The 11307-nt window shown below is 44.0% G+C and overlaps 2 protein-coding genes across 3 annotated transcripts; both read right to left on the minus strand.

Moving 5' to 3' along the window:
* Positions 1 to 2484, minus strand: LOC108647346 (protein kinase C delta type-like). Of its 2 annotated transcripts, XR_004222453.1 has the most exons (6): positions 1934 to 2484; positions 1660 to 1798; positions 1277 to 1468; positions 1021 to 1149; positions 739 to 873; positions 1 to 637 (listed from the first exon to the last, which is right to left on the minus strand). XR_004222453.1 is itself a non-coding variant. In XM_031901370.1 (5 exons), the coding sequence occupies exons 2-4, from the start codon at positions 1400 to 1402 to the stop codon at positions 763 to 765; spliced, it is 366 nt and encodes a 121-aa protein (XP_031757230.1). In that variant the 5' UTR covers positions 1403 to 1468; positions 1660 to 2484; the 3' UTR covers positions 1 to 637; positions 739 to 762. The 2 variants fall into 2 exon arrangements, 1 of the variants encoding a protein (XP_031757230.1); XM_031901370.1 differs by having other exon boundaries at positions 1660 to 2484.
* A 141-nt stretch (positions 2485 to 2625) lies between these two features.
* On the minus strand, positions 2626 to 4797 carry LOC116410549 (protein kinase C-like 1). Its single transcript, XM_031901394.1, has 3 exons — positions 4657 to 4797; positions 4051 to 4218; positions 2626 to 2774 (listed from the first exon to the last, which is right to left on the minus strand). Exons 1-3 carry the CDS (start codon positions 4795 to 4797, stop codon positions 2679 to 2681), a joined length of 405 nt encoding a protein of 134 aa, XP_031757254.1. The 3' UTR covers positions 2626 to 2678.
* Between the last annotated feature and the right edge of the window lie 6510 nt (positions 4798 to 11307).

Here is an 11307-nt window from a genome sequence, read left to right on the forward strand (position 1 = left end):
GGCCGTGCTTAATAAAGCCTGGGGGGAACAGGCCGTGCTTAATAAAGCCTGGGGGGAACAGGCCGTGCTTGTCATGGGGAGGTAATTTATGATGTCATTAGAGGGGAACCGTTAATGGTTTGTGACTGGCCAAATTGGAAAGTAGCCAGTCACAGGCCACTAACTAGACCCACCCCTATCCCCCCCTCTGATGACATCACAGATTATTATAAAGCCCGGGGGGAACAGGCCGTGCTTGTTAGGGAACAGGGGAAGGGGACGGTAGGTTAACATTTAGTTTAAAAAAGGAAGATGGGTTTTTTTTTTGTTTTTTTTGTTTTTTTTTTAAACTTAGAACTATAAAACTTAAAAATGAAATAGCTGCGTAAGATGGAAATGGCATAGAAAGCACAGAGAGATGATAAATGCAGCTGTAAGTGCTTTCTGTGGTGATGATGGCCATGATAAGATGGTGTATATGGGGAGACCTCCCCACTGGGTATAAGGCAGAGCAGGGAGTAGTTTAAGATGGTAATAAACAATATTCGCTCACCTTGGTTGTTATACATTACCCAGTGTCACAGGATGGAGCAGGAATGGTGCCAGTGTTGTTCTTATAGGATGTTGCCCAGCTTCTGTGATGGTCAGTTGGAAGGATCTGAAAAAGATACGAGTACTGCTGGTACCGAGTCTCAGTACATGCAATGAATATACCAGTAAGCAATCGCTGATTTACCCGCGCCTAACTGTAAGGTTTACCTGGTTGGTGGGAACTGTGGGGCATTACCCCAGCCAGCTCGGGTTCACATAGTCGAACCTCGCGAGCATTCGGGTCTCAGTGGGGTCCTCCTCCGGGAATGAGATGAAGACCTTGCTGTCCCTCGTTACTGGTCCCTGTAGAAAATAATAAATACTGTTATACAACAATTATCCCCTTTAGCCATGGTGGCATTTATTATTAACTTGCTTTCTGGCAGATTCCCTGATGGGATGAGATGTACTAAGTCACTAAGTGCTATCACGCTGCAGTTATCAACTTACTGTAGTTGGTCTAACAGGGGGCACCAGCCGTCTTCTCTCCACTTCCACCCAATTAACTGATGCAAAAAATGGGTGGTCCCGGATACGGCCATTGACCCCCAGGCGTCGCTCGGGCTTCTTCTTCATGAGCTAAAGTAAATAAGGAATCGTTATTTTAAAAACTCCACTAATGTTGCTGCATTCTAGTTAGTAAAATATTTTATTCTGTGACCGTTGATTAAATGTTCTGGTAAAAGCACATTCCCATTTTACTAACCTTCTTTAGGAGGTGACGTAAGTCAGGAGGAAGGGATTCTGGATATTTCGGCTTTGTATCCAAAATCATTTCCACCTGTTCTTCTATGGTGCCCATTGGTGGAAAGGGCATATAGCCGGTGGCCATTTCATACAGGATGACTCCGAATGACCACCAGTCAGCTCCCTTGTTGTACTGCTCATCTGATAAAACCTTGAGAAGGAGCAGAACAGATCAGATATCAAAAATAATGTTCTCAGCCAGTTAATTACCCATGATGGGCTTAAGGACAAGGTGAGACAGTCCCTTGGGCCTTGAGCTTTAGAAGGCCACACAGGAGCACATTGATATAACTTAATATAATAAGAATTATCATTTATATATACGCAAACTGAGATTCTCACCTCTGGGGCAATGTACCCTGGTGTCCCATAGTACCCCCACACCGTCTTCCTTCCAAACACGCTGGTGCAGGCAAGGCCAAAATCCGAAATCTTCAAATGGCCTTCTTCATCCAGCAAGATGTTCTCTGGCTTGAGGTCTCTGTAAGGCACATATGGGACACAGCATTTAGCATGTTTGCCATTAGGAGTAATAAAATGAGAGAGTGGAATTACGGCCAGCAGTGGGACCGAGTATAAGGAGAGGGATTTTAGAAAGGATTTAAAGTTTCCTTACCGATGGATGATCCCATTTGAATGCAGGAACTGCAAACCCACTACTAGTTCTGATGAATAGAACCTTTTAAAAACAAATAACAATCATAAGATTTAATACATACCAGAGCACCTTGAGATTGTAACTGTGAGATATCCACCCTTCTGTCTAAAGTAGCGTGTTACTTACAGTATTTGCTGTGTCCCAAGTAGCATGTTACTCACAGTAGTTGGTATGTTCCAAGTAGAGTGTTACTCACAGTAGTTGGTATGTTCCAAGTAGAGTGTTACTCACAGTAGTTGGTATGTTCCAAGTAGCGTGTTACTCACAGTAGTTGGTATGTTCCAAGTAGAGTGTTACTCACAGTAGTTGGTATGTCCCAGGTAGCGTGTTACTCACAGTAGTTGGTATGTTCCAAGGAGCATGTTACTCACAGTAGTTGGTATGTCCCAAGTAGAGTGTTACTCACAGTAGTTGGTATGTTCCAAGGAGCATGTTACTCACAGTAGTTGGTATGTCCCAAGTAGCGTGTTACTTACAGTAGTTGGTATGTCCCAAGTAGCGTGTTACAGTAGTTGGTATGTCCCAAGTAGCGTGTTACTTACAGTAGTTGGTATGTCCCAAGTAGCGTGTTACAGTAGTTGGTATGTCCCAAGTAGTGTGTTACTTACAGTAGTTGGTATGTCCCAAGTAGCGTGTTACAGTAGTTGGTATGTCCCAAGTAGTGTGTTACTTACAGTAGTTGGTATGTCCCAAGTAGCGTTACTTACAGTAGTTGGTCCCTATTCAGGCGCCCTCTGGTGTTTAGGAGGTCCTGCAGTGTGCCGCCACTCATGTACTCCATCACCAGCACTATGAGTGACTGGATACAAAATATAAAGGAGAAGGTGAGGCACAGACTTGGATAGCAGAGAAGAGACAAACACTGTTTGGCATTTTAGTTATTTAAAACTTGATCATGGAAAATCATTTAATAGTTACTACTGACTAAAATCTGTAACTCGGGGTTAGACTGAACACAATACACTAGTATTAATGGCATCACTAGTTCCCTAACACAATATTATACCATATATTACTGGGATAGGGTCCTACTGTACTTGTGTGTCTCTCAGTAGTCGGACAAAACAGAGGAGAGTACAATATATGAGATGTGTGTATTTAGAACAAATTTAGGTTTGGCTCTGATATGGCTGGAAATGCATGGGATATTGCTCTTTCCCACCTAGAACTGAGTGACCCCAGTGCAAAAGCATCTGTCTCACCAATGACAGTTCTGCTACCAGGGGCGCTGCTGCCATAAGGCAAGTTGGGGCGCTCACCCCAGGCGGCAGAGCCGGCAAGTTACCAGGGGAGGCAAAAACAGCTCCCGGTAACCGAAATTCTGATTTTTAGATGAAGTTTTGACGCTCTCTGTACTAGCGATGTGCCTCCCCCTTCTGACGCAAAGCTAAATGAGGGAGGCGGCATGAGCTTGGCCACCTTAGGCGGCTAGGAGCCCTGTCTGCTACTAAAATGTGCTCCTATAAATCCAGCAACTACCAAACCTATCCCGAAAAGCTGAAGTATAACACAGTCTGTCCTGAGATCTCTAGTAGGCACTCCGGTCAAATCATTAGTGGATAGCAATTTTTCATGAGAAGTGGAGGTAAAATCAAAAAACTTTTTATTTAACACATGATACAAAGAGCCTTACGCGTTTCGTACCTCCTGGTACTTAATCATAGGCAGCCTATGATTAAGTACCAGGAGGTACGAAACGCGTAAGGCTCTTTGTATCATGTGTTAAATAAAAAGTTTTTTGATTTTACCTCCACTTCTCATGAACAATTGCTATCCACTAATGATTTGACCGGAGTGCCTGCCTTTTTTCTATTTTTGAGACGTATCCATGTTGGCTCCCTTTGGCTGAGGGTCTGGGGCATGAGCACCTGGACCAACCTATATTATAGGTGAGATCCTCTCTTATGAGCAAATGTACTACTATTATTGTATTCTGAGATCGCTAGTAGTTGTGTTACATAACTAAACAGGTGACAGGGCTCTGTGTAAATATAAATATGCTATTAAATACTGTAATTAGTGCCGTGCCGTGTACAAAAGGAAGAGAAACCCCAGTAAAACTCACTACTCTGTACCTGAGTCTGGAAGGTTGCCATTGCCTTGCATAGAAACGGGCACCTCCAGGCAAGCTGCAGCACCGACGCCTCTCTCCTGGTGTATTTAAAGTCGTCCTGCTCTCCATCTTTACTCATGATCTTTATTGCCACCAGTTGGTTTTTGGTGACATAAGATGCCAACATCACCTAGAGAAAAGAGCAGTATATTTACTAATAGATGAAATATCCTATATTCCTACTTCATCCTAATGGGCTCAAAATTATCTTTACAGACTGACATTGATATATATATATATATATATATATATATATATATATATATATATATATATATATATATATATATATATATATATATATATATATATATATATATATATATATATATATATATATATATATATAGGATATTGAACCCTTAAAGGGGTAGCTTGCGTTTAAATAAACAAGATGCCCCTATTAATCTTAGGGGCTTATTAAAGAGACGTGAGCATTCAGTAATTGCATGCATATGGCGCTCAGTGATGTGCATTAGTGGAAGGATATATTGGGTTGGGCACAGCAAGAACTGGCAAATCAGCTCAAAGCAGGAATAGATTTTCCCCTATGGAGCCCATCACTCACCTTGCCAAAGGTGCCTTCTCCCAGTTTTTTCAGAAGGCGATAGTTGTTGATGTCGAAGGGCGACGGTGTTTTGGCCTCCCCTCGACTCTTCTTCTTTTCTTTTCCAGCTGGAGGATTACAAAAAGATGATGTAAAGCTCATTCAAAAAACACACAATGAATGGGATTTGTATGGTGCAGCCTCTATATGTCCCCTGCAACAAGCTGTTCCCCCTGTTTCAGTGGTACATTGCCACATCAGTGGGGCATGTTGGAAAGCGGCAGTTTGGGGCCATCGGGGTTATAGCTGGGTGTAACTTTGCATGGGCTAAAATCTTATGTGGCCCTGAGTGTCCTGATTCTCAAAGGAAAGTTCCAAGAGGATGACATGGAGTGAGGGAAACATAAGGCCCAGTTATGGGCCACTTCATTCCAATCAATCCATTACCGTTTTGGTGATAGTTTAAAGCAAATGCATTTGATCTAATTCAGATGAATGCCTTAGGGAACGTTGCCCTTAGCTACAAACCAGAGTTTGATACCTCACACCAGTCAGGCTTTTGGGGTCTGAGATATGAAATTAAAGTACATTGGGAATATTTGAAACGATATAAAATGTAAGAGCAACGAGAAATTGGGGAGGTGGGAGTGTATATGGGGGAGACTCATAGGGGAAATAGACTTAACATAACGACTGAGTTCCATGTTTGTGAAATGAAACATTAATCTTATGGGTCGTGGAACCCCTCTGTGACTCATAATATCCTTATATTTAATAATAGGGGGTACATTATTCGCTATATTATTACATATATGCATATGATCTATTTGCCGCCTTCTGAATTTTTCCAGCTTTCAAATGGGGGTCACTGACCCCATATAAAAAACAAATGCTGTTTAAGGCTACAAAGGTTTTACTATTACTACTTTTTATTACTAATCTTTCTATTCAGGCCCTCACCTATTTGTATTCCAGTCTTTCATTCAAATCAGTGCATGGTTGCTAGGGTAATTTGGGCCCTGGCAACCAGATTGCTAAAACTGCAAGCTGAAAAGCTGCTAAATAAGAAGCTCAATAACTCAAAAACCACATATAATAAAAAATGAAGGCCAGTTGCAAATTGTCTCAGAATATCACTCTCTACATTATACTAAACGTTAATTTAAAAGTGAACCACCCTGTTATAATCGGCCAGCTTGGAACATTGTAGGAGTCAGAACCAGCAGTGCAGAGAATATAAACAGAAAGTCAGTTGCTGGTTTTAATAGCAATTACATGTAAACAGCACATGGAAACCACTAAACATGTGAAATGACTGCAGAATGAGGCAACTGTACAATATACATAGCACCCATTTTAGCCCTACAGTAATGTCATTAAGTTTCTGCTCCTCACCCGCTGGGTGTTCCTCTGGGCTTCTGGGCCTCTTCTTCCTCTTCTTCGCTTTCTTCTCTTCATCTCCGGATCCCCGGAATCGCTTCTTCTCTCTTTGTTCTTCTTCACTATCTGCAAACAAAATTAGCACTTTGTGACTCCCTAAACTCTTCTTCCAAAAAATATGGTTGAAAAGCACTTAAAGTGGCACTTAAAGGTTGAGCCTAAATGGCAAGCAGCAGCTTTGTGCCAGTATGGCTCCTTTACTAACACAGGGGCTACATTGCTAAAGTGCAGTTACCCATAGCAACCAATAACTCATTCATTTTGAGTCTAGTCTAATACCAGTAGGGTGTTACCTGGCCTGTTTTTACCCAGAATGCCCGGTTTTCAGTAGGGCTGTCCGGGGCAAAACTGTCTGCCCAGTTCTCCAATTTGGAAAACCGGGCAGGATTTTAAAAGATTGACGTGACTATCGCCAATCGCTGATCACCATATAATAGCCCCTCCTCCTGTGATGGCAGTGGCCCACCCCCATGCTGTTACTGCCCCATCCAGCGACATCAAGCCCCACCTCCATCAACCCTATTTACCAATCCTAATATGAAAGCAAGAATCTGATTGATTAATATTAACAACTGCAATTTTGTAATACATAAATCAGCCCCAGTGGGGTTTGGTATACAAAGTATATTATATACAGTGAGTCATGAAAACTATAACTCTAAGCTCAATACACAGTGAGAGGCTATAGCCACAGGCACCCTATGCACATTATTCACTGAGGGCAGTGGCACCCACATACAGAAGCAAAAGTTACTGGCACCCCAAGAATGTTATATACAGAGAGACCCAGTTCTCCATTAAACACATGAAAGGCAGTTGGCACAAGGTATTTGGCTTGTAATTACATAACAAAAAGGCAACGGACAGTGGCGCCCTGAAAGCTCTATACACATTGGAAGGGAGTGCATACTGGCACCCAAATATGATGGGATTTTGAGCCATCAATACTGGTATTCCTAGCACCTCATATATATGCAGTAGTATTACCCTACATATAGTCCTATAGTGGCACCTCAATCATTTTAAAATGTAAAAGCCAATGGTTATTGGCACTGCAGGTACATAATAGCAGTTAACAGTAGGGGAGATATACACCCCATGTTTTTTATATATAACAAATGGTGGGGGCACAGTCACCCCAAAAACATATACAGTAAGGACCGTGACTTTGCATTTTCACCAGATGAGTCTTTTTACCGGGTTTTATGATTATTTCCTTATAGAAATATATTTCAGGTTTCGTCTCCTTACCAGATGAATCCACCGGGATCAGCAACCGCTTCCACTTTCTCTTCTCCATTTTCCTCCTCCTTGATGGATCTCCTTCTTCTCTTTAGCTGATCTTCTCTCTTCTTTCTTCTTCCTCTTCACTTACCTCCAAAAAATATCGTATTCTTCTCCTCTTTTCTTCCAAAAATCGCTGACACTCTTCAAGACCTTGCTCCTCTGACACTGCTCTCCAACGGTCTAAAGTCGGTTGGGCAGTGACAGTTGGGCAGTGACAGTTGGTGCTGAGCTTGTGCCTGGGCTCATTGTGACAGTTGAGCCTGAGTAGTGTTTAAGAATGCATGGAGCATAGAATGATTGTATAGAATATTAGTATAAAATACTATAGAACTAGGAAACAATATCCAGTGAAACCTATAAAACAGACAAAATAGTTCATGGTATACAGATAAGGGGAGCGCCTATGGGCCATAAATGTGTGTCCATTGGGAGATATTGCAGATGACATGTACTCATCTGAAGTGTGTGGCACAATAAATAAAGGATGTTTATATTATAGTATTATAGTAATATGAACCCCTCTCTCTTTCTATAGGTCTAGGCTTACCTTGTATTCAACCCCATGAAGCCATTTATCATACATACCTCCATATCACCATTTTTCTTCCATCTTTGTATGGTGCTACCTAATTTTTGTGCTAGAAGTGCTAGAAGCAATGCCAGAGTGCTAGAAGCAATACTAGAGGGCTAGAAGCAATGCTAGAAGGCTAGAAGCAATGCTAGAAGGCTAGAAGCAATACTAGAAGGCTAGAAGCAATACTAGAAGGCTAGAAGCAATACTAGAGGGCTAGAAGCAATGCTAGAGTACTAGAAGCAATGCTAGAGTGCTAGAAGCAATGCTAGAATCAATGCTAGAAGGCTAGAAGCAATGCCAGAGTGCTAGAAGCAATGCTAGAAGGCTAGAAGCAATGCTAGAATGCTAGAATCAATGCTAGATGGCTAGAAGCAATGCCAGAGTGCTAGAAGCAATGCTAGAAGGCTAGAAGCAATGCTAGAAGGCTAGAAGCAATGCGAGAGTGCTAGAAGCAATGCTAGAAGGCTAGAAGCAATGCTAGAAGCAATGCTAGAACACTAGAAGCAATGCTAGAATGCTAGAATCAATGCTAGAAGGCTAGAAGCAATGCCAGAGTGCTAGAAGCAATGCTAGAAGGCTAGAAGCAATGCGAGAGTGCTAGAAGCAATGCTAGAAGGCTAGAAGCAATGCTAGAAGGCTAGAAGCAATGCTAGAACACTAGAAGCAATGCTAGAAGGCTAGAAGCAATGCGAGAGTGCTAGAAGCAATGCTAGAAGGCTAGAAGCAATGCTAGAACACTAGAAGCAATGCTAGAAGGCTAGAAGCAATGCGAGAGTGCTAGAAGCAATGCTAGAAGGCTAGAAGCAATGCTAGAAGGCTAGAAGCAATGCTAGAACACTAGACGCAATGCCAGAGTGCTAGAAGCAATGCTAGAACAATGTAACAAATCTTTTCAACATACCTCCCAACATTTGAGAAGTAGAAGGAGGGACAAGAATATCTGCCGCACGTAGCGCGTCAAAAAATGTTCAGGCCATGCCCACTTTGTGGCCAGGCCCCCAAAACAGGCCCATTTTACAAAACCACACCTGAAAAGCATAACATGCACAACATGCACCAGAAGACAGACACGGTGGCCCCAATTATTTTATGACATATTGTGGCCATAAGGATTTCATTACGCACTGTGGCACCTGTATATCATGACTCAGTGTAGCACAAGCATCCCATGCTACATATCGACCCTCAGCATCTCTAATACCCATTTCTAAACAATGCAAAACTCAGTAAATCACCACAGCTGTATGTAAGTCCCATCAGTACAAAGGACACACAGACACTGGTAGCCAGGGCCCCCCTAAAACATTGGTAGCCAGGTGTTACATTTTGCATTGGTGCCTGGGCAGGGACCCCCTAAAACATTGCTAGTCAGCCCAGGGCCCCCTAAAGAATGGCTGGTCCTCCCCCAGTGTCCCCATACTATTGGTCACGCCCCACTACAGCATCCTCCAGCTCCCAAACAGCATCCTCCCGCTCCCCCCTAGTATCCTCCAGCTCCCCCTTAGCATCCTCCCAGCATCCTCCAGCTCCCTACCAGCGTCCTCCCCAGCATCTTTCAGCTCCCCCCTAGTAGCCTCCAGCTCCCCCCTAGTATCCTCCAGCTCCTGCCTAGCATCCTCCAGCTCCCCCCTAGTATCCTCCAGCTCCCTCCCCAGCTCCCCCTTGAACTTCCTCCCAGTGTCCTCCAGCTCCCCCTAGTATCCTCCAGCTCTCCCCAGCATCCCAGCTCCCCCTTAACTTCCTCCAGCTCCCTCCCAGCGTCCTCCCCAGCATCCCCCAGCTCCCCCTTAACTTCCTCCAGCTCCTCCCAGCATCTTCCCCAGCATCCCCCAGCTCCCCCTTAACTTCCTCCAGCTCCTCCCAGCATCTTCCCCAGCATCCCCCAGCTCCCCCTTAACTTCCTCCAGCTCCTGCCAGCGTCTTCCCCAACGTCCCCCTTAACTTCCTCCAGCTCCTCCCAGCGTCTTCCCCAGCATCCCCCAGCTCCCCCTTAACTTCCTCCAGCTCCTCCCAGCATCTTCACCAGCATCCACCATAACTTCCTCCAGCTCCCTCCCAACGTCCTCCCCAGCATCCGACAGCCCCCCATTTAACTTCCTCCAGCTCCCTCCCAGCATCCTCCAGCTCCCCCTAGTATCCTCCAGCTCCCTCCGAGCATCTTCCAGCTCCCTCCCAGCATCCTTTCTAGCATCCTCCAGCTCCCCCCAGCATCCTTTCTAGCTTCCTGCGGCTCCCCCCACTGCCTGCCTGCTGTGTCCACCTGCGTCCCCCGACTCTTCTTCTCCCAGTGACGTCACACTCGCGTCTCTCGGGAACACCACTTCTTCTGCTTCTTCCGCTCAATTAATTTAGGTGAATGTGGTGCGGAAGCAGCAGGGCTCCTGAGAGACGTGAGTGTGACGTCACTGGGAGAAAAAGAGTCGGGGGATGCAGCTGGAGAAAGCGGGACATTTGAAGACAAATCCAGGACTGCGGGACAGGGTGGAAGAATTGGGACTGTCCCGCATAAAGCAGGACAGTTGGGAGGTATGCTTTCAATATTGTACATGTAATAATAAGGATGCAGAAAGGGAGAAGTAAAGATACAATTCAGATACAAAACACATACAGTGGATATAAAAAGTCTACACACCCCTGGTAAAATGTTAGGTTCCTGTTCTGTACAAAAATGAGACACAGATAAATCATTTCAGAGCTTTTTCCACCTTTAATGTGACCTATAAACTGTACCACTCAATTGAAAAACAAACTGAAATCTTTTAGGCGGAGGGAAGAAAACCAAAAAAACTAAAATAATGTGGTTGCATAAGTGTGCACCCCCTCATCTAACTGGGGATGTAGCTGTGTTCAGAATTAAGCAATCACATCAAAATCATGTTAAATAGGAGTCTAGTTAATCAGTGCCTCTGATTAACCCCAAATAAAGTTCAGCTGCTCTAGTTGGTCTTTCCTGAAATTGTTTTAGTCGCATCCCACAGCCAAAGCCATGGTCCCCAGAGAGCTTCCAAAGCATCAGAGGAATCTCATTGTTAAAAGATATCAGTCAGGGGAAGGGTACAAAAGAGTTTCCAAGGCATTAGATATACCATGGAACCCAGTGAAGACAGTCATCATCAAGTGGAGAAAATACGGCACAACAGTGACATGAGAACTGGACGCCCCTCCAAAATTGATAAAAAGACGAGAAGAACTGGTCAGGGAGGCTACCAAGAGGCCTACAGCATTAAAGGAGCTGTTGGAATATCTGGCAAGTACTGGCTGTGTGGTACATGTGACCACAATCTCCCATATTGTTCATATGTCTGGGCTATGGGGTAGAGTGGCAAGGGGAAAGCCTTTTCTTACGAAGAAAAACATTCAAGCCAGGCTAC

The sequence above is a fragment of the Xenopus tropicalis genome, chromosome 4 (genome assembly GCF_000004195.4).
Source record: "Xenopus tropicalis strain Nigerian chromosome 4, UCB_Xtro_10.0, whole genome shotgun sequence".
Lineage (NCBI taxonomy): Eukaryota > Metazoa > Chordata > Amphibia > Anura > Pipidae > Xenopus > Xenopus tropicalis.